This window comes from Lepisma saccharinum, chromosome 7, assembly GCF_977018435.1.
Source record: "Lepisma saccharinum chromosome 7, izLepSacc3.1, whole genome shotgun sequence".
NCBI classification, from domain to species: Eukaryota; Metazoa; Arthropoda; class Insecta; order Zygentoma; family Lepismatidae; genus Lepisma; species Lepisma saccharinum.
In genome coordinates, this window is record NC_139235.1 from 20070587 (window position 1) to 20095219 (window position 24633).

The following is a 24633-nucleotide window of genomic DNA, read 5'->3' on the forward strand; positions in this document are numbered from 1 at the left end:
AATTACCAGTCACCCTGTATAATTATAATATATAATTTTTTACAGTTTCTCTGTTGTCTTAACTTTTCGTTTCAGTTTTTACATTGATTCAAATTACATGTATGCATTTTCATGTTTTTATATACCTAATATAAATGTGGGCATGAATTAATATTTTAGAAAAGAAATATATTTGTATATTTTTAAACGAGTATGGGCAAACAACTGAAAGTTGCGCAGGGGCATGTTAGTTACGCTACTGGATAAATTCCTGGCGCCTGGAGCGTAGTGACCGACCTGAAGGTGTTTTCAGCTTGGTAGCCCATTATTAATTACAACAAATTGTTTTCATTCTAATATTTTTGCATAAAAGAACATGATAAAGTAATAAGTTTTAATAATGACAAGATAATGATGGACAGAGGAAACGGCACATGTTGTGTTCAACCCTTTTGTCCTCGTAATAGGCTCGCAACAAAGGAATAGAGCCTACATTGGTAAAATATTTAATCTGGTTCACGTAAATATAAAGAAAGGTAATAAACATCTCCTCGCACATACACAAAGCTACTATTAAGAAAACCACTGCAAAATTTTAGAAAAAGTGCTAGTCACAACACTTGCGACATCTAAGTATCTCTTTACTTAACATCATATATTCTTTCCTTCATGCTTGCTTGCACCCTTCCTTCGATGACGCCTTCTTATCTTATGTATCTGAAACTACGAAAGTGGTTCTCCTTACATGCTAACTCTCCCTCCTTCATTGTTTTCGTCTCATCTTTCCAAAACCTCAGCAACGCTCTATAGCCAACGCCATGTTACCGACCTTAGCAACCAACGTAGCAACCGGTTGTTTAATGCCAATATGGCCGCACCCATGCACGGGCCCAGCAGACGACTTGACCAGCGTATTGTCAGCTCCAGTTTCCTATCATTCTCTTTGTTAAATCAGGCAGGATTCTTTCTTTCACTAAGTTCCTAAGTAAATTATCAGAAACCTTCAGTTCATCACATATTTTTTCTTGACCCAAGTGGTAGCAATCAAACTGATGATTCTGACCTTTTCAACATTAGTTTTTTACATTTTTCTTCTTATAATTTTAATTATATGATTGTACTGGCCATGCAAAGGATTGTCACACTTGCTTTCCTTCTCTTCAGTTTTAATACTTAGTGAAAAGCAACTTTCCAGTTTCCTTTGCACTCCTTGTAGGATGTGAATAGTTTTTCGAGCAAGATCACTTTATTGTTTTTCTGCAATCAGCCTCCTCAGTTTTGAAACAGGAGATGCATAAAAAACAGAACAGACTTCATGCATTTCCTTTAGTTTTCCTTGGCTTGGCACAAAGACATGATTTCAATTCTGGCATTTAAGCGAGTCACTTTCTCCACATATGAAACTTTTACTCCAACATATCAGGCATATTGATTTAACTGGTATAAGGCTTTCTTGACACTTTTTTTTACCTTACCTTACTTAACTTTTTCTTTAAGTGGTACTTCTGAAGATCACAACATACTTTACCATATAAAAAGCTATATTTAATGGTATTTGCAAATTGTCTCCAAGCCATACACCTGTAGTCTTGACCTAAGAAGTGTTATCATTTTCACTGACTTTGTTAAGATTAGTTAGATCTTTGGGAACCTTACCAAAAGGGTATTTATGACAGTCCTCTCCAGTTAAAAATATTACAGAACACTCCATTTCCTGTCACAGATAACGGACATTCACAAGTCACTACTCTCGGCACATTAGGTGAAGGAAGAATAACTGCAGAGATTTTTACATGCACAGATCAATTCCAGGCTTGCCTCACATCCTATCAAAACATGTCTATGAATCTTCTGCTGTGCATGACACACATCTATTTCAACGAATGTCTTTTCTTAGGAAAAAAAAAGTGGAAAATAAAGGAAACAAAAGATAATATATTTTACCAGCTTTGACACTCCAAAATAAATAGCCTACTTTCGTGGAGTTCTCAAGGAGGAATTTGTGGGGGTCATAACCCAATACCTTTGGCCTAGTATTCCATAAACAATTACGTCAAAGGCAGGATAATGTGGCAAAAACAGGGCTGTTTACTAAGAAAGTATATGTAACCCCCCTCCCCTCCCTTTCGAAATTCCTGGGCATGCCACTGCCTATCTTAAGCTGCATGTACTGCTACATTGATAAAAAATATGGGGGAAGCTCAGTTTTCAAGCTGACAATACCAACTGGTCGTGGGTACCTAATAAATCAAACCCTTTGCAATGAAATTTCGCAGATATTCAATTGTCATACCTTGTAATTTTAATTCTGGTAAGTCAAGTATTAAAACCTTATGTTACTATATTTTCTGAGGCTTTATTTATCCCAAATTTAAAAAAGAAAAAGAAAAGACTTCATTATTCTAAGTATGGGATGTAGTTTAACCATACTTTGCAACGTCAGAAATTAGGTGACATATGTTACCTCATATTGACCAAAACGAGTTGAATCTAAAAGTTGAGATTTTTACTGTGAGTTAGGTTCATGAAGGGCTTCCAATGTGCCAAATTTCAGAATTTTTAAAGGGGACCCATCTGAGATATTTAACCCCGAAAACTGTCAAAATTCAATGAACAGCCATGTTTGAGCCCATGCTGTAAAAAAGGGGTGTATTTCTAAGCACTGATATTTTATTTACAGACACCCTGCAGGTAGGTCTACACATGAAAAAAAAAAATCAAGCCTTAGACTAAACACCTTCATTTAAAAAATCAGGTTTCAAAATGCAATTTTTTAACTATTGTTACCCCATTTTCCACCATAATTTTCGTACTTACGATGCAATTTAAATCAAAACATACCTGAATATCATAAGAAGTATACTTCATTAGCTACAAAATGAATTTTGTTTCAGGTCTCTAGCTTTAATGGTTTTTTAGATATTAAGGTTTCTGTGTACTGCTACATGAGCAAAACAAGCCATGTGCCATGTTGGAAAAATGGCTGCCCCAGGAGAACTAAAGACAATAATTTTTTTTGAACATTGGTTTTGATATCTAGAAACGTGTACAAACGTATGTACTAAAAATGATTTTTTTCTAAAATGGTCATGCAACCATTTTTAAAAAAATTGGTTGATTTGACAGTATAACTGAATCATTTTGACATTTTTCTTTTCTTTTAATGATTTTCAAATATTTATACTGTGATTCAAATTCAAGTCAAAAAATATATTTGAGCTGAATAAATGTTCACATACAGCATCCTCTTCTACGAAAATGAACATCACTAATATATTTTTGTCGTCACTTTATATATTGAATGAGGGCCTCCCCCAAGGCGCAGTGGTAGCGTCATTACCTTGTAATCGAGGGGTCCCGGGTTTGATACCCGGTGGAGGCACAAGTGGTTTGGATCCCACTTTAAACTGTAGGTCCAGTCCAGATTAGCCTTACTGTGCATAAAGTGGACTTCAAACACCAACTCATATATATTGAATGTGAATATTGTATTAAATTTATACACTAAGTATTTAAAATTTTATATCATATATTATCTATTATTAGTAGGGACATGAAGTTTTTGTTTTAACGATATCATCAAAAAGTTGAGGAAAGTGATATAAAGTGTTTAAAATGTATTTGGGAAGTTAAGGAGGCAAGTTTTCGGTGTTTCGTAATCACGAAATAACTCAAATTTTGCCATTTTTTCAGAATAACACCAAATTTTGAGCTTTAACGTGAAGATTGACGCAAAATATGCAATATAAACTGGGGATAACATTTCTTCTGTTCAAAAAGAACTGCCTGAAGCGCTATGAGGCCTGTCACTTCTAGTCTAACTGCTGAAAGGTCGATTCAAAAGAGACTGTCACGCTTCATTTCTTGCAGTTCGGAACATACATGACTGACAATGCTTTGACCTCGTCTTAAAATAGAATTCGCTGCGGGGATCTTCCACTTTGTACGCATAAAGGCTAATCTGGACTGGACCTACAGTTTAAAGTGGGATCTGTACCACTATCTGATTCCACCGGATATTGAACCCGGGACCGTGTGATCACTATGGGCGGCGACGTTACCACAATGCGGTCGGGGAGGCCCGAGAAGACAAGTAAAGCGAGTGAAACAAACCAGCAACTTTCTGTCGTTGAAAGCTTCAAGAAACCTAAAATAAGAAAAGAAGACTAGGGATACATTGTGCTATTGCCGTCAATGATTATTTATGCGTGTACAGTTAATAACTGAGTAATATCTTTCAGAATTCGCAAAGGTGAAGCCAACCTACTATGGTCTGATTACATATCTGAATTACCTGAATATTTGCATGAAAAGAAGTGCAGAAAATCACTTTTTTATAGAAACTTTTATGACCCACTTTTACAACTGTTATCTCTGTTACCATAGCAATGACAATGTTGCCAAGCACATAAATGTTGTACAAGTTAACATAAATAGAAAACAAACTTTATTTAACAGCAAACTTTAACATTAACATTTGAAGTTAAAAATAGATAATAATTATAATTGTACATTTACAAATGAACGTAAGAAGTAAAATAAATTTGTGCTGTAAGATAGAACAGTCGCAACATCGCACTTCGAACTGTGGAAGCCTTTGTTAACGCCATCATTCCATAATTGGAGTGAATGTAAATGAACTACTATCTTTCTATTTAGAAGTGCATTTTCTGTAGGAAGTATTGTGTTGTGAGTGAATAGTGTGAACATTGACTATGCACCATGTGTGCATGGAAAACCATCTATGTTATTGTGAACTGAAAAGTAAATTTATGAAAACAATTTTTGAAAATTTTATGACATTTCATATTTAGTGGCCGATGAGATGAAATAGTTTTCCAAATGAAAGAAATTTGGTCATTTCTCACAAAGGTAAGCCTTAAATTTATTTATCTTTGCCATTAAAACTAAAATTTGCCTCAACAATTTTCCATTACTAAAGCAATGTGAAAATCTTATGCACAAGAAAACCCAGTAAAAACGCAAGTAAAAATAACACCGAAATTTAGGAAAAAGAAAACTAAAACTTCACGTCCCTAATTATTAAATATTCCTTAGTATTCTTTTAATATAATTATAAATTTCGTAGTGATTATCCAGATTTTCAGAAGATTTAATAAGGAAATAGAAATTTTAATGAGATAAAAATTAACTTACTGTACATATGACACTTTATGCAAAGTAAGCAGCCCATGATTTAAATATGCACTGCTTCTGAGCCGAAATTAAATCAGTATTCGTCATGAAAAGGAACAAAGCTTTTATTGCCAACTCTCTAGTAATTTAGCCAAGACTAAACCATTCCACTGAACCTCTATGCAGTAGGACAGTATCCATGATCCAAGCCTCTTCACATTGTGTATCCTGCTTTCCTTGGTCAGGTTTGTTCATATTTATGGTGCTTCATTCTGTAAACCTTTTTTTCAGGGGCCTGCTCTTCGGGGGTGCTGGCAACTCGAAGGGACCTCTTCTTCTGTTTTTGGGCTCGGTTTTGCTATGGGGCTATCCAATGTATTTGTTGAGGGTAAACACTTTTTTTCTGTCTGAGTGGAAGTGCTTAGCATGTGAGCATGGTTTGTCCCTTGTCTAGCTTCTCAATGCATTTAATAATGTCTGCATAAAGCTTTGCTTTGCTTTGCATTAAAAATGTCAACATGTCAACCCAAAACCAGTTCATGTACACAAGTAGGTACTGGTTTTATATATATATATATATATATACACACACACACATACACACACACACACACCAGGTGTGCCGGTTAATAATTCTTAATTTCGTAGCTGGATGGCGCTGGAAGCAAGGGTTGGTGCACAGTCTCAACTGCTACGTCAGTGTGTTGCCAGGACAGTACCTGTCAAAACACCATGGATGTGCAACTGAGTGTGAGTGATCATGATATTGGGTTTGTGTGGTAAACATGTTGAGCTTCAAACCAAATAAGGAGCATGTGCTGCACGTCTTGCTTTTCTTGTTCAATCAAAAGAAAAACGCGAGTGTAGGCCATTGTATCCTTGTGGAAACTTACAGTGACAATGTCCTAATGCAAGACGTGTGTGTGTGTGTGTGTGTGTTGGTTTCGACGATTCAAAAGTGGTAATTTCAACTTGAAAGACAAAGATCGCCCGGCCCAGCCGAAAAAATTCCAAGATGCCGAATTGCAAGCACTGTTGGACGAAGACGATACACAAACGCAACAACAACTGACAGAGAAGTTAAATGTTGGGTCGCCAAACCATATCTGGTCGTCTTCATGCCATGGGAAAGATCGAGATTGGACGACAAGACACGGTAGAGTTGATTTTGCAGCACGACAACACCTTATCACACACAGCGAAAGGCATCAGAGACACCATTTCTGCACTTGGCTGGGAATTCTTGCCCCACCCGCCATACCCACCACACTTAGCCCTTTCGGACTACTAATTGTTTTCATCTATGTCTCGCTCACTTTCCCAGCAACACTTCAACAATTACGAAGATGTCGAACAATAGCTTGCTGACTGGATCACCTCAAAATGTGAACGGGTTGGACATCTATAATTTGACAGACAGATGGGCACAATGTATAGATAGCGATGGTGCATACTTTGAATAAAGCATTTGTTACCTTTCTCCCCAGATACACTTGTTTTCTTTCGGATCAATTAAGAATTATTAACCGGCACACCTGGTATATATTAGAGCCATTCCATGTGAAAGTGTACAAACAAGGTTAATTTATTTTTATTGAAAGTCTCGCTTATTATCCATGAAATTAAAGGAAAAACTTCGTAAAATTTGGAATTAATAATACAAACATTTGTTTCATGGCTTATAAATAGCATAATGTTTCAAGCTTATTACTTTTTATACTAGAAGTAGAATTTTATGTGTGGTTTTTCCACTTGATTTTAGTTTCAATATTGCACAGTATTACACAATAAGAAAACCAAATAAATTTTAATTTCGTTCTAATTATCTCGTTTATTGTTTGTGTATCTTAAGCTCTGAAGTATCCTACTTCATTTCTGAAACAAATCTTAGTTTGAAGAATCATAGCCTTTGCATTGTTCTATAATCTTACATGTGCATGATGTCATACCAGTCACAAAATTTCTCACAGGTAAAAAATGTTCACAAAAAAAGTATGTAGTAATATTTTTAGAAACTAAAAGCATCTAAATGTCGAGTAAAGTTTGCTTTCTAAAAATAAAATGAAATTGTTTCAGTGAACCCATATATTTCAGTGTTTTCTGAAAGAATTATGAAGGTCCAAAAGCCTCATAAGTGTCACACCCGTCACAATTACAAAAATATACTATTATCTGTAGCTGAAAATCGAGATAGGTGAAGAATATTCTGAAGTTGATTGATTTGGTGTTTTATGTCCATTTTATGCACAGTAAGCTAATCGGAACTGGATCTACGGTTTAAAGTGGGATCCAAACCTCTATGTGCCTCCACCAGGTATCGAACCCGGGACCCCTTGACTACAAGGCAACGACTCTACCACTGCGCCATCGAGGAGGCCCTATTCTGAAGTTATATAACTTTCATCAAGGATAATGAAATTACATGAATTGATAGTTACATATTTGAAGGTGCTAAGAAAACAATTTAAAAGTGAATATAAATGTCACCTCTGTCACAATTACAAAGTTTCTTCAAACGTAAGTTTTGTCAGTTCCATTTAAATTTTGCTCCTGTGTTGCTTACAATAACATGATATTGTTAATGGGATGTTTTTCAGTTCTTCACATTAGTGGCATATTCTCCATGCTACCGTGCTTACTGCCGGTAAACCAACTTTTTCATTTTTTTTTTTTTTTGCGTTAAACTTGAATGTATTGTAATTGTTCATTACATGTTATGCAAACTATTAAATCAAGCTTCTAAACCAGAATTTAAGTGAAGTATTTAATGACCTCATAGACTAGGTTTATGTATGCCACAGATTTTTCTCTATTGCACCCTTCCCTTGGTGCAAGGAAGTCTAGGTCCAATTTTAGGTGAAAGGGGAGATTTTATAAAAAAAAATATAGAAATTGTCCGAAAATTTTTTGAAATTGTCTGACTTCTGTTTTTATTTTATGTGCATGCTTGCATTGGTGTTTTTATTTCTATTATATCTAATTAATCTAGATGGAGTCCAAAAAAATATATATGCAACAAATAAGAACTGTTGTGTAAACCATGTCAAATTTTTCAGAATACGCCACTGCCCCACATTCAGGATGTCACATGCAGCATATATTTCATACCTTACCAGTATACCATTATTTCTATAGGAATTAGTTTCTGTGCATTAAATTTTTCCATGTGATATTTCAATTTCATTTTGATGTTTTTTAATAACAATTAGACATGTCTAACTAGAAGTAAGTCTAGAAGCTTTTCTGGCGACGAATGAGGAAAAGATTCTCTCATGCTATTGATCAAGTGAGTTGTGGAAGAGATTCAAAGCTTTCGAAAGCTAAGGTCACTCTCATGTTCAGGGTAGAAGTGCAGTCCTGAGCGTCAACCCAATGTATATACATTCCTGGAAGGGGGGGGGGGGGTTTCCTGTTGAAGTTGGCAGACCAATCTGGTGTCGTGTGTGCTACGTCCACGCTGCTGGTCGACTATTGCTAGCCAAGCTGGGTCCAGTTCGAGCCCCATGTTGCGATTGAGATTCTCATTTTCCCCATGCTTCTTTTATGATGCAGTCCCAGTAGTTTGAAGATTTGGCTATAATTTCTGGTCTATGGCCCTCGTTGATTGAATGTTCCGCTAGTCCCGACTTTTGCAGATGGAAATTCCTGATTCAGGACTGCACTTCTATCCTGAAGATGAGAGTGACTTTAGCCCTCGAAAGCTTGGAATCTTTTCTACAACTCACCTGGTCGATAGCCCGAGAGAATCTTTTCACCTCTAACTTTTTGCTATTTTAACTTTATATGTTTGTGTATAATTAATTTCACTTTTTTGTTGTTTCTGCTTTTAATTAGTTTAATTAAGATTGTGCACTGTATTAAATTTTACATCACCATGAATTGAGATCCTGGCTGTCCAGTTGGTAGGGCAGCTGACTACCAATTTGGAGACCCAGGTTCATTTCCTGGGGTGAATAGTAATATATATTTCTTCTGTGGTTATTTATTGTAGTGCATGTTATATGGAAGAGGAGTAGTGATCTGGAGGGGGGGGGGTTCAAATGTGTCCCTACATGGAGGAGCTTGGGAGTTCACCCAGCCCCTAGTAAATAGGTACTCATGGGCAGCTGGGAGGAGTAAATGTGGCCAGAGCATGGTACTGATCATATCACCTCCACAAATGTCCAAGATTGTGAATGTGTGTGGCAGAGGATAGCTTGATTCTGCAACCATCAGAAGATTTGAGCAAAATATTTGAATTAATGATGTTATGATGAAGCTGTGTCAAAATTCTTTGCATAGATCTTCCAACATTTCTGTATCTCGGTACGTGGAGGCACATAGTGGTTCGGATCCCACTTTAAACTGTAGGCCCAGTCCCGATTAGCCTTACAGAGCATAAAGTGGACTTAAAACACCAACTCGATCAATGTACGTGAAGCCATTAGCAAGGTTACAGATATCTTGGTGCTTTAATACTAGATTAATTTCATACCAAATACAGGGTAGTCCATAAGTGTGGATTCTTCCATACCTATGGACTACCCCATAGTCCTTCATAAAAGGGGCTGTAAATTGTTTTGACATGCTTATTTTTTTTCTCTCTCAAATGCGTATTTTTTGTTATGAGCAGTATTTTGTGGTCATATTCATTTTATCTGTCTGAATATTTTTCTATTCAATCATTTTGGTTTATCGTATTTGCAAATCGTGTACCACGCAGACTTGGTTGTTTTCTCAATAACTTGCATGGCGTGCGTGCCTCTGTACGTTGGTCGCATACACGTAATGAATGCTTTTTTCACAGACTGAAAGGGCCCCTTTGCTTGTAGGTTTGGTGGGCAATCGCCATGCCACTTGTTTGTAGCATGTCGCTCGTCATTTCCATCTAAAATCTGTCTTAGTCTTAATGCAGTGGCTTGGTTTTTCTAGTGCATACCGATCACCTGGAACATCCTGAGAGGAGCTCACTATTGCTTTATCTACTGGAACCTTCTGATGTGGCTTAGCTGGGTAATAGCAAACAGGAGAGACCCTGGTTATGTTGCTCATAACACGGAGAACTATCACAGAGCTATCAAGCAGGTAGGTGATAACATTGTGTAAATTCAAGCTGAGCCAATACAAATGTCGATATATTGGTATCAGCTGATACCAGTGGTATTGGTACTTTTCCCAGCATTTTGGTCTTTCACAGGCTCCACAAAAATGACGTGCAAAGCTTTCAGAGTCTAATTATACTCGAAGTTATACAAAATTCGAAGTTTGTTTTCATTTTGCCCAGTTTTGTGTGAAAGCTTAATTTTCTGATGCCATAACATTTAATTTTGTATTCTGATGTAATTCTTGAATATTTTAAAATAGGGATTGGCCGATATGAAATTTTGGCTGATACTGATTGATTTGCTTTATTTTACTTCACTTTTTGTGCCACTTTTATCTAATTTGCGAAGATGGTAATGAGTGATGATATGATGAAATTGATGAATGGACACTTACAAACATCCATGCCCTGGCCAGGATTAGAATCTGGGACTGCTGGCATCGTAGCACGATGTGCTAACCACTCTGCTATGGGTGCCGATACCGATAAACTACCGATATAAAATTTACTGATACCGATAACCGATATTCTACCGATCCGATATAAAATTAGAAATGGTCCTTGAAGAACCTGAAATGTTCATTGATCTCCTTAATAAATGTGTGTTTTGAGGTGACTGCAGTGTAAGAGAAGTTGCATATTTAGACATTTACTTTTCTAGAAAGTAGGGCATGAAGATTATCCACAAAAAAATGGCAGAATTTTGCACTAAATTGTAAGATATTTATAGATATATAACAGTTGGGCTGAAAAGTTCGTAGGCTAACATAGTAAAAAATATTTTTTTGACAAAATTCGATTTTATTATTCAATATAGTTGCCTTCGAGGGCGATACAACGATTATAGCGGTCATACAATTTTTCGATGCCATTTTTATAGTACGATTTCTCTTTAGCCTCAAAATAGGCCTCAGTTTCGGCGATTACCTCTTCATCAGTGCTAAATTTCTTTCCAGCGAGCATTCTTTTAAGGTCTGCAAACAGGAAAAAGTCACTGGGGGCCAGATCTGGAGAATATGGTGGATGGGGAAGCAATTTTATTACGGTTGAATATCGCTAAACATTGCTCCGAATCATCAAAACGTTGTTGCTTTTGACCGATTGTGAGCACGCGCGGCACCCATTTTGCACACAGCTTTCGCATGTTCAAATATTCATGCACAATATGTCCAACACGTCCCTTTGATATTTTTAAAGTCTCAGCTATCTCGATCAACTTCACTTTACGATCATTTAAAATTATTTTGTGGACTTTTTTGATGTTTTCGTCGGTAACAGCCTCTTTGGGGCGTCCACTGCGTGCAACGTCTTCGATGCTCATTTCGCCTCGTTTAAATTTAGCAAACCACTTCTCAACGGTTGATTTTCCTGGTGCAGAGTCCGAATAATGTTTATCAAGCCAAGCCTTGGCTTCAACAGTATTTTTTTTCGCCAAAGAGCAATGCTTTATTAACACATGAAATTCTTTTTTATCAATTTTTTCACAATAACAAAAGCTGCTTCACTCACAATGCTATATCTCACGAACTAATTATCCGGCAGCTGTGAAATTTATACACGTATCTTTTTAAGGTTAGTACTAAGTAAAAATCACATGGACTTAATTCTAGTAACGCCATCTATGAGTCAGCGTACGAACTTTTCAGCCCAACTGTTAGGATCGGTAAAATAATCAGTAATTTTACCGATAAACTGATACACCGATATGTCTATATCGGCCGATACCGATAGAGTACCGATAATTGGTTCCATCCCTATTTTAAAGTAAAAATCTTGGTAATTTGATGCATATAATTGGAGAAGAATATTTACACACCAATATTGATCAATATTTTGAACATTTTAATTGTTTACAATTTTCAAGCATTGGTATTGGAATCTGTGAGAGTATCTGCATCAGTATCAGCTCAAAGTGATATCAGCTCAGCCCCAGTGTAAATTATTAGTATGAGTAAACGAACCAATGCTAACCTTTTGTGTTCATCTTGGGACCTATAGAGTCATGGTAGGCTAGTGTTAGCGTGTCTGTCACGTGGGAGTGCTATGGATACTCTTATCGATTCTGACCAATGCTCATGTCGATATTTGAACATGAGAAAAATTTAAAAAGTTGTTTAGTTTGTCAAAGTACATTATAAGTCAAATTTATGATCAGATATGTTAATCTGGACTGGACCCACAGTTTAAAGTTGGATCGGAACACTATCCAATGTGCCTCCACTGGAATTGGCACCTGGTTCCCTTTGATTTGTGTTGAATTTAGTGTTATTTCCAATTAGCCTTTCTGTGCATAAAGTCGACTTAAATAAACAAGAAATCATTTTTTTTAAACTCCAGATGCATTGGTTTTCCAGATGTAACAAAAGAGTGAGGTTTGCCAGGATATTGTGCATTTCTGACCTGTTTCATTATCATTTATACAGTAGGCGGGGAGGGGGTTTGTATCTCATTTCATTTTTAATCCAACTCTGCATTGTGACGATCCTGTGGATCCGCACAATATGATTATATGTTTATTAAAATTATTGCTTTCATATTAGAAAAGTTACTTTCTATTAATGTTTAAATAATGTATAATATTTACTTTGTACAACATTAATTATGTTTTATGTTATTCATTTGCACTAAACGCTGTATAAATGATGTAATATTTGGAATTCTAAAATTGCTATAGCAACGAAAATCTATATATATATATAGCAATGGATGTAACTAAATCAGAATACAGGTAATAGTGAACTGCATCTTGTTTAGTTATTGCACTAATATATAAACCCACAGAAGTTTTATCTTCACCTTCGTGTTACAAAATATTTATAAACTAATTCTAATCATGCAAAAAGATTAAACAATGATCGTTATGACGTGCACAGAGAGAGGTATGTACAATCTGTTTAACATCTCTTGTTTGGTCTTTTTTCTAGATCCCGTACTATGATAAGTGGAAGAAGAGAAACGTTGTGCTCTCCAGACTCTGCCACACATGCCGTTGCTTGAGGCCACTTCGAGCTAAGCACTGCCGAGTATGCAATCGTTGTGTCCAGTACATGGATCATCATTGCCCTTTCATTTACAACTGTGTTGGAGTCCGCAACAGGTACAGTGAGAAATCTGTAGTAAAACATTCAGATAATTTTGTTGCTTGTACCAAATGAATGTGTTTTTGTGCTTGTTTATTCATCCTCAAAAGTGAAGCAAGATAACAAATGAATGTATGAATGAACTGGGTTATTTTACATCGCTCTTCTGCCACTTTTGGCTAATTGCAATGAAAGATAATGAAAATAGTGTGCGTTTCAAAAGTCATACAACCTTAACTTTGATCACTTTTGGGATGTGAAGTTTTAGTTTTTTTTACCCTAACTTTTGATGTTATTTTTTATTGCAATTCAGTGTTTTTTAGTTTAGGGCAAAATTGAGTGTTATTAATTTAATTTTTTTTTTCAAATGCATTTTTACTGTTCCTTCTACGCTTAAGATTTTCACATTGCTTTAGTTCTGGAAAATTGAGACAAATTTTAGTTTTAATGACAATAAAATAAGTTTAAGGCTCACCTTTGTGAGAAATGACCATTCTTGTATTTAGAAATCTATTTCATGTCATTGGTCACTAAATATACAATAAACACTAAACTGCCAAACTGCAATAAAATTATCTTTGTACAGAAGTGTTATCCCCAGTTCATATTTCGCAGGTTTTTTTTTAGTGCATAATTCGATGTTATTCTGAAAAATGGCATAATTTGTGATTCTGAACCACTGAAAATTTGCCTCCTTAACCTAACCAAATACATTTTAAGCACATTGTTGTGCTTTCCTCAACTTTTCGATGTTATCGTCAAAGCGGAAACTTCATGTCCCTTCTTATGACATGTAAACTATAGGAGATATTTACACCAGGTTTTTTGCTTTATAAAGCCTCATCCAGTGAAATTTCTATAATACTTTTAATTGTTATTTTACTCCATGCAGGAAATTCTAGAAATTAAAGTTTTAAATCAGTGATTTTTTTTCAAAATAGGTGAGAAAATAATATAATAGATCCCGCCCCCCGTGGCACAGTGGTTAGCACATCGTGCTACGATGTCAGGGGTCCCGGGTTCAAATCCCAGCCTGGGCATGGAGTGTCCTTTCATAAATTTCATCATGTCATTACTCATCCACATCTTCGCAAATTAGCCAAAAGTGGCACAAAAAACAAAGTAAAATAAAGAAAATCAATCAAGATAATAGATGTCACAGGTCATAATTTACAGTTTTGTGACGACTGGTTTGACACCCTTGCCCTCTTTTTTTTATAGTTTGGCTTTCATCTCAATTTAGCAGGTTTTCAGCTTTTAGGACTACATAATCTTTGTACTCACAAATGTGAAAGAAAATATCCAGTCATTGCTGTGAAGTATTGTATGTTCGCAGATAAACACGATGACCTAAAAAAATATGTTTCAGAATAACCATGCCATTTTCCTTACACAAACATTGTGGTGGCATATTTTTTTGAAGCACCCTGTTGACTATATATGTTAATCTTTCAAGATATGTGGAGATTTGTTTATTGTTAATGTATTTGTGTGTGTTTTTAGAGTTTGGTTCTTCTTGTTTGTTCTGTGTGTCGCTGTGAACTGCACCCTGACAATCTACTTTGCCTGCTACTGCATCTCGATCGACGGTTGGGAGATTCTTTACGTACTCGGACTCATGGAAGCATTGGTGTTCTGCTGCCTGGGCTGGATCCTGACTCTGACTTCGGTAAGTGAAATTGCTGTCCACAAAAAAAAAAAAGGCTTGTCCATTCTGTTAGTTCCTCTCTCCAACTATATCTATTTGACATTCCTGCCTCTATTTGAGCTTATCCAATGGTTTTTCTGTCTTACTCCATTTGGCAGGGTGGAGATGGTACGTTCAAATTTGACTAGCATGAGTTCATGTGTAGTTTTTAGGCCAATACATCATGATCACTTGATACTTTACCAGAGTCTGGAAATCCCACATACTACAACTATGCCATGCACCACTTTTGTGGAGTACAAATATCCTGGAAATTATGGAACGTGTACAGTTTTCTTTATTTTTGCAACAATGCTGTTGGGAGAAATGGATAATGTGTTTAAATGATTGTCGCATGTGAAATTATTATCTGAAGAAGCTTCTGGGATAGTTTAGTGGTAACGTTGCCTTGTAATGAACTGGTTCCAGGGAGAGGCACATAGTGGTTTGGATTCCACTGTAGGTCCAATCCCGATAAACCTTCCTCTGCATTAAGTAGACTTAAAAAAATAAATTCAAACATACAATTCGTGAATATCTGAAAGCAAAACTATGGTAGATTGCTGTGGTATAAGTTGTAATGAAAAACTTAAACATTCTGAACAAATTTGAATTGTTATAATTTTCAGGTATTGGCGTCAGTATCAGTGGTAATCAGGAAGAGTATCGGTATCAGCTCAGCTTCAGTAATTTTTCAGATATACTTTCATTCATGTTAAGGAACTTTAGATTTGGTAAGATATTAACATACATATGAAAATGTGCTTACGTACCCATGTACCTGTTTATTTTGTTTGATTAATTTTGTTGTTATTGTCACCATCCACATCAGTAGTCTTAGTTATGCACTTGGCGGGCTTCAGGTGTGTTCTCTTACAATGATGGTCGCTAGGTGCACGGTGGAGGCACATGGTGGTTCGGGTCCCACTATAAACTGTAGGTCCATCCTGATTAGCCTTACTGTGCATAGAGTGGACTTAAAACACCGAAGCAAATCAAATCAAACTAGGTGCGTTGTTGTTGTTGAATTGTCTACTGTGTCATTTTCTGCTGTTTGGTTTTACTTGTTCAAGTAGCAGGAACCAACTGTGGTGGCATATTCCATTATCAGTATTTTGTTCATGGGAGAAATGCATAATGACATGTGTTCCCTTGAGTTTTGCATCAATTAGGGCATGTACTGTGTGCTTGGTGGACACTTTATTTGGTGGTTACTATATCTGGGGTTGTTATTTTGGCTTCGGATTAGTGCTGTTGAATTCTTTAGTTTATGTATCGGATGATAGATTTGCCAATGTAATATGACGCGGAGTGTCAGTGTAAGTCTTCAGAATGTGTAACTGGTTTTCACATATTAACATTTAACACTACTTGTAGTAAGCTAAATACTATCCTCGTCATGTTTCTAGATATTTCACAGGTCTTTGTCTGAAAAAGGGCCTGTATGTTTGCTTTTATTTAGATCTCTCCCACATTACTAAAACCTATCTGCAAACACAATGAATCTGTGTGGTTGTTCCACTCTTTGTAAATCTAATCCATTAAAATTTGCAGTGCAAACCCCTCTCTTTCCTTATTCCCAAGTATGAAGGGCTCACAAATATGATAGCAGAGTGTTGTTGCATGAGAGCCTATTAAAAGGGTCTTCCTGATGGCATTGTGTTAACGTTTTTGCCTTGCAATAAAGAGATCCCAGGTTTGATGCCCAGATGCACATCATAATTCGGATTCAACTTTAAGCTGTAAATAAATGTCAAAAGAACTTTTTTTTTAAAAAAAAAGAAAAAAAAAGGCTGTTAAGATTTTCGAAACTTCCTCTAATTTTGAAAAAACTGCTATAATATTCTAAATTGTGAAAAATGTCATCTGTTAGAATTCCTTCTAGATCATTAAAGTTAATCCTAGTGTTTGCCTCCGCTGTTGTTTAGTTATGTGATAGAAACTATCAAAAATATTTAGACAACAGTCAAAGCAAACCACATGAAAATTCACTTGAAAGCTGTAGAAGGAATTCTATACTAATGCATTTTTTTTTAGAATTTGGAATGTCTTAGCAGTTTTTCAAAATTAAAGGAAATTTCAAAAGCGACTATACAGGTACAGGTTGGATGTTCAGCTTGGCATAGTATGTTAAGGAAATGTTCATATCTTGTAATTAATTAATCTTCTGCAGCTGCTTCATGCTACGATGAACCTTACCACCAACGAGATGTTCAATTACCGGAGATACCCATACCTACGGGACAAGAGAGGCCGCTACCACAATCCGTTCTCTCGAGGACCAATCCTGAATCTCCTGGAGTTTTTCCTCTGCTCTGCGCCCCTGAACAAGGAGGAAGATTTTCTCGACGAGGATAGCATATGATTAAAGTAGATGCATCATGCTTAGATGCATGATCTTCATTAAATCACTTGCTTTTTTCAAATATTTGCTGTTTTAAGGAAATTTTTAAGAAAGCATCGATAATAAGCTGAACACATCATTCCATTATAATCATTCCTTCCTTAGCAAAGAAGGATGTTGAATCACGCTGATTTTTTATGCAAATTTCTCACACAATGCATTTTGTAGACTTATGATGTTGATTTATTAAGATTTGGTGGACCTTGAGCTTGTTACAGGTCTGTTTGCCCAAAAATATCTCTTGTTTCTACGAACCATGCTGATAATGTAAATTTTGAGAATTTAATTCTGCTCAGGATTCTTCATATTGTCGGCATGTCAAACTTGTGGTGGCCCTCATTAATTTTCAATGTGGGTCAATTTGATCAACATTTTCAAATATGCAGAAATGTTTTAACTTGAAATACTAACAGTTTGTTATTCCTTGGAAGAAAGACATCCACTATTCTAATACAGGTTAACTCCATATTACTTGGGTAAAAACATATTTCTTCATAAAGCTTTTTGTGAGTAACTTACCAAAATCGATCGACAAAAAAATATGTTTCATTTTTTTGCAAGTAACATAGATTGTTTATATAAGAAGTGAATTTTAACCACTTTTATGGTGAGGAATGAATATACGAAGAAAGATTTGTAATTGTTAATTATGTAATATATATTTTCCAATTGTAATCTATGTTTTTGAGTTTGTCGTTGTTTTGCCAATGTATTCTTGTAAATTATGTAGACCACCATTCATTTGACTTTATTGCTAAAGTAGGTTTTGCATATTGTTGATCAACCACCCAACCCTAATTATTAATTTGTACTGACAATAATTCCAATAGTAATAATGTAGTGTGTTAGGTGTAGCCCTCAAAATTGAACTTCGGAGTTAGAGACTTAGTAATAGGGTATGACATGCCTGTCTTAAAGCAATCAAAATAGTATTTGCCTGCGTCTCATTCACCAATGTCTTGATACCTGTGACACTGTAAGGACATTTTCTATTTCATATATTTGAACAACAGCAGCCAATGTAATCTGCGTGAATTCACATAACTTGTCTTGTAGGAATTATAAATGTAATCTATTTAGAATTTAATCATTGTTCTTTGAAACAAGAGATATTTTCGTAAAACAAGTTTCTGAAACTGTCCCAAAGCCCACCTAGTCTTCATTGTAGGATCATACCAAAGGGCTTCGATTTTCGCAGAATTTACACATGAACATCTACAGACCAAGTATCTTATAATATCATTCACTGGTTGTTTTACTAGTGTATATTGAAGTTGCTATGATGATCATAACCAGTGTTGACATTGCTAAAATTGCACTTTTTTATGTACAAATTCCTTTGAGGACAAATTTATTGAATACTGTTAGATGATTCACTCATGGCATTGCTAATTAATACAATTGTGTGTTAAATATAGGCTGTACCAACAAAAAGCATCTGACGTTAAATCAGGAAGCACAATGATATAAATCTGTGAATGGGATTGTTATATTTTATGAAGTTGTGTTATACTTTGGCTGGTGTATTCTGGTGTGGAATTTATTTGACAACTTGTTTGAAGCATTTTATTACATGCTACAGCATACGTGGTACTAGGTAAATGTGAATCTGAACCTTTGAAAATTCAGATATCGTATCCTAATGGATGTAGTAGTGATTGGGATTTGAATATTGGGTTTAGGTTTCAGATATCAGCTCCAGGAATTTGGACTCAAAACACCCATCTTTGTGCATAGCATCTTGAATGCTTACTCATACATATACTAATTCAATTTTAACATCTTGAGCTTGGAGGAAAGTTAGGCAACAGTAGTGTGTATTCTTTCAACATGTAATCAGAATTTACATTTCATTTCTCAGTCATTTATTAATGGGACTAATTGTGTTTAATTGCATATTTATTGAGAAAATTCCCATTGATAGAAGCATTTCAGTAAAAACAGAAGCTTAGTCAATGTTTTTCCATGCAATGGCCAAGTTCTGTTATATGTAATGAGAAACAATTCATCCTGTATCTTCTGCATGACCACAAATACAAATTAGGGATGTGTGTTTCATTAACTTTTACTTACTAATAAGAATTTCAGTTATCTATTTTCGGACATAGGGCACCAAGTACACAATAAACTGAGAAGGTTTGAAGTAAGTAGTATGAGTACAGAGTTATAATTTCAATTAGTGCATTAAGTAAATACTGAAACATTATTTTTTTTCCCCTCTGTAATGGAAAACTCGTTTATTGCCATGTTAAACTCTGAGCTAAATTAAAACCAGATCCTTGGTCATCCATTGATGACAGGTTCCTGAAAATTAACTTATAATTACTATTCCATTGAAACCACAAACCATATATTACAAAATGAACTAAAGAAACACCAGAAAACACTAATATCTAAAGTTTTGCAGAGCAATGGTTTTTGACAGATATGACTTAATTTCATTATCATTTGTGATATGGCAGCATTTTTGTTGTAGCAATAGTCTCAGTGCAGGATAAAAGTTGTTGCAGCCAGTTTTAACTTTGGACTTCAATCCTTTCTTTGCCTTTCAGTGGAGCCTATATTTGCCACACTTGCAATTTGCTATGGTTCGGCATTTGACTAGATGTGGAAGTGTTTAATGTGGTGTAATTCATTCCAGTGTTAATATTAGGATGTAGTAGTGCATATAAAGTTGGTTCTCAACCTGATTAAGTGGGAAACTTGATGTCTTGCTCTTCTGTTTGGTAAATTTTGAGGGTTCTTTTTTCTCAGAACTTACAGGACTTGAGTCACCAGAGCCGGGTCTTGGAGCTTTCCAGCGCCAGGTCTTGGGACTCACCAGGATCGGGTCTTGGGACTCTCCAGGATCGGGTCGTGGGACTCTCCAGTATCGGGTCTTGGGACTCTCCAGGATCGCATCTTGGGACTCTCCAGGATCGCGTCTTGGGACTCTCCAGAATCGCGTCTTGGGACTCTCCAGGATCGCGTCTTGGGACTCTCCAGGATCGCGTCTTGGGACTCTCCAGGATCGCGTCTTGGGACTCTCCAGGATCGCGTCTTGGGACTCTCCATGATCGCGTCTTGGGACTCTCCATGATCGCGTCTTGGGACTCTCCATGATCGCGTCTTGGGACAGCTAGAAGCACTAAACCTTCATAAAACCCAGCATGGAAAACATTAATTTTACAATATATACATCCATTACCTTTGAATTGGCTGTATTTGGTCCTGGGTTCGATACCCGCTGGAGGCACATAATGGTTCGGATCCCACTTTAAACTGTAGGTCCAGTCCCGATTAGCCTTACTGTGCATAAAGTGGACATGAAACACCAAATCAATCAATCAATTGGCTGTATTTTTACTCCTCACTACACGCAACATACATTCCAGTTATTTCAAACTGCCCCGACTTTGTGTAATGTTGCACTGTGTTTTCGGGCATTCATTGCATGCTGTATGAAAAGCAGCTCATACTCTAAATTGCAGTCAATATTTCCTCTATCCATGTAATAGTTTTACCCCTCAGGTTGAGAATCATAGCATTTAGTGCTTATTCTATTGCTAAGATAAAGTAGGCATAGTTACAAAACCGTCCATGATATTTACTTCACTATGCGTGAGGTGTATCCTTAACACATATATATCATTGCCTAATGCACTTTTGAAATGTGTACTATATACATTTTTTGGCACTGAATTTTTGAGTCCTAATTTTAAATTGAAGGCTTTTTATCAATTTTTAAGATCATTTTATATTGCTGATGCTAAGCTTGTTTTACACTCTCCGTCCTAAAAAAACATTATTTTTTGAAGTATGTTTCTTTGTAATTATTTAGTCTGGTATTATTAAATCTGACTTTATATAATCATTGCCATAATTTACATAGTTTATTTTTCTGTGTTCTTGAAAGTCCACATATATATATATTTATTGTTTATAAATAGTAAAATTAAAATTTGAATTGTTACAAACAGATTGAAATGTGCATTTTATGTTTTAGCGCAGCATTTATTTATGATTTGTTTTATGCATATTACAATGAACAATCATTTATACAGTTACGACAGAATATGAAGTTCATTTCTAAACATGTAATTTCTGTTCAATGGAAAGTTAATAGACAAAAACGTGTGCATACTGCTAAGAAATGCCACATAGTAATATTGGTTTTTATAAATATTGCTAGGAATCTAGATTGCATATAAACTCAATTCTGTAAGTTGTGATTAGAATTTAGGTAATTGTTGGACATTTGGTGGAATGTTTTTCACTAATCAATTTTTCATGAAAGTCATTCCTTTTCTTTGTTGAAAGAGATTATGGTTAAATGTTTGTTATATATAACTAGAGAAGTAACATTATTCTGTGTGATCTGTTATTGTTGATATACCTGTGTAGATTTACTATGTGTTTTTCTATGAAGCTTTCTATCGAAATACATTCATTACAAGTTCTTCAAAATCAGTTTGGTTTGTTTTGTAATATCATATGCTCACTTCGTCATATTTTTCATTTTTAGAATCAGCAGTACATTTGAAACGTGTAATTTTTATATTTATTGTTAAATGCAGGACTAGTGAAGATAGTATACGATATTACAAAATGTCTCCAAACCTGTATTTAAACATTTGTCGTAATCATATTTCAGTAGAAAGAGGTGTAATGTAAATTTGTAATGTTTAATATTTAAGTGTGAAAGTTCTTCTACTGTGATTTATATCTTTTGTTTTGTAGCATGTTTTAAAAGTAACTTAAGAATGCTGTTTCACTATAGTTGTCTACAAAAACTCATGTACACAGTGTTGCAACCATATTGCTATTGAAAGTTCAAGGGCTGTTCAAATATGAATGAGGATTTTCGTCCTAGGAAGGGTGGAAAAATTCATGACAGTAGACTTTTTTATTTTCATATGTTAATTTTTAACAACAGAAAGATTTACGGACATGTTTTTGAAGCAGAAATGCCTATAAGTCTTCTTTTCTCTTGCATATATTAAAAGGTATTTGTTTGCGTTATTGAAGAAGTAGGGAGCCTGATTTCAAGTTTTTTTTTTTTTTGTGTGTAGAAATAAATCATAATTTTTTGCATTCATGACTGCAATTGTGATTTACTTTGCTTTTGTTCTTGCATTTTGAGGTATTCACAGTGACTTCCAAGTGAGAGGACAGATTTTTTTTCAGTTCATTTGAAGGTGTGACCTTATTTTTGTCATTTTTTCCCCAACCTAGTACCGACAGTAATAGTTCAGTTATGAACATTCTTTCCACAGAATTACCTTTTCATAAATGCTGAAAAAAATATATTATGGTTTGAGAGCCATACCACATGACAATGACTTGTTTTTGGTACAAAATTAAAACCTGTAGTTCAATATTGAAAACCTTGTCTTCATAAAAATATATTGTGTTCAATAACACCGGCTATGGGATGAAGTTCTATATGAATAATAATTTTTTAACATTAAGGTCACAGTTTCACTTATGAAGTGCTAATTTATTGATACGCCTAATATTGGTTAGTAATTAGTGAGAATTTGGTAACCTAGGTCAATCATTTTTCACCCTTCGACTGGATGTTACGTTGTAACTTGTCATTGGTACTAGTCGAATCTTACTCTTTCAATAGTCGGTCATACTCAAGATGGGGAGTGGAGGAAGAGAGTGTGTTTCTGTGTAGGCACATCTGCATGCTCTAGTGTTGCACTTTTTTTTCCGGGTTTGTGAGAACTGAATTCTCATTTCTATTTGAAGGGCCCTTCAATTTTCCTTACATCACTCTTGTAGTGTTATGGGAACACATTTGTGTTTCTCATTGCCTACTATCAAATTAAAAATTATGGATACTAGAGTTTGGACTCCAATTAAAAATGAACCAGTAGACCCACATAAAAATGAGTTTCATCAAAATTTAGCTTATTCAATTGTGCATTAATCTATTGTAACCAAGTGTTTATCACCATGAGAGCAAAAGAAATGCTGTTTTTTTTTTTTTTTTTTCAGTTTTGGAAACTATCACTCTCTTTGAAATTCTATAAATGAAAAACAGTTGGTCTGATTGTGGTGAAATTTTAATATGGTGCAGGCAGAAAGGTTTTAAACAAAATTCCTAATTTTCAGATTATTAAAATTGGTAAAAAAAAGAAGAAAATTGATATCAATTTTGTGAAATAACTTTTTCTTAATATTGTGTAGTCCTACAAATACACTTAGCATCTGTTTTTAAAATCCATCATCATTTTTGTTTGTTTTCATTCTCACGGTGATAAAAAACATATTAGGCATACTAGAAAAAAAAATTAGTTACCAAAAATTGAACAATTGAATAAGCTAAATTTTGATTAACTTGTTTGTATGTAGGTCTACTCGTTAATTTTTAATTGAAGTCCAAACTCGAGTATCCATAAGTTTTAATCCGATAGTAATCCATGCAGTATTTAATATGAACAGCTAAGAAAAGTGTTGAAAGATATTTGTTTTGAACATATGAAATTGTCTACATATGATTGTTTTCAGAATACACAGAACATCATAAAATTTAAGTACAGATGCTAATAAGGTGAAAATTAAATGTCACAGATCATGCTATCAGGATATTAGAGTATCTCTCGAAAGGTGCTGGTTGTAATTATAAAGTATTGAATTATGTATCCATAAGCTCTTTAGGTAGTGGAGTATTTTGTAATTTTACCTACACAAACCTGCTCTCATCATTGTTTTAAATGTTCTTTAAACGAATCTTGCATAGCAGAAAAGAATGCCTTTCAGAAGATTTTTACTACTGTATGTACAGTGTGTATCATAATAGAGTAAACTTATCAGGTTTATTATTAAAAAAAAATTCTGAAACCCAACAATGAGGTTTGTTGTATAACAATGAGAAAACCTTCAAGTTTTGTTTTCATGCAAGACTATTTTAAACATGGTTATTGTGGCGCTGGTGTAGTGTTAAAGAAAATGACTACTTTCACAGGTGCAGGAATAGCAGGCTGTGTCTTTTAAGTTCCCAGACCTTACACCCCAAGACTTCTGCATATTTGGGGCTTTGTGAAAGACAAAGCCTATGCGCCACCTATGCCGCAGAATGTGCAACAGCTAAAGGAGAGAATAAGAAACGTCCTTGCTTTGGCGGATGAGGAGTAGGGATGGACGATAATCGGAAATTTGATATCGCGATATATCATCAAGAAAATATCATCACAGACGATACCATACGATATTTTTTCCGTATCATGATATTGGCGATATATTGTCTCCAGGATATATATCGCCAAATATCGTG

The 24633-nt window shown here is 35.2% G+C and overlaps 1 protein-coding gene across 1 annotated transcript in view; it reads left to right on the top strand.

Moving 5' to 3' along the window:
- Patsas (palmitoyltransferase Patsas) overlaps nucleotides 1–23341 on the top strand; it is a 47256-nt gene extending 23915 nt beyond the window's left edge. Inside the window, exons 6-10 of the mRNA XM_083125061.1 lie at nucleotides 5407–5503; nucleotides 10027–10179; nucleotides 13123–13295; nucleotides 14782–14947; nucleotides 17139–23341. Of these exons, the coding sequence (XP_082981187.1) occupies nucleotides 5407–5503; nucleotides 10027–10179; nucleotides 13123–13295; nucleotides 14782–14947; nucleotides 17139–17330 (781 nt within the window). The 3' untranslated portion in view covers nucleotides 17331–23341. The remainder of the gene's footprint in view (nucleotides 1–5406; nucleotides 5504–10026; nucleotides 10180–13122; nucleotides 13296–14781; nucleotides 14948–17138) is intronic.
- Nucleotides 23342–24633: the final 1292 nt, after the last annotated feature.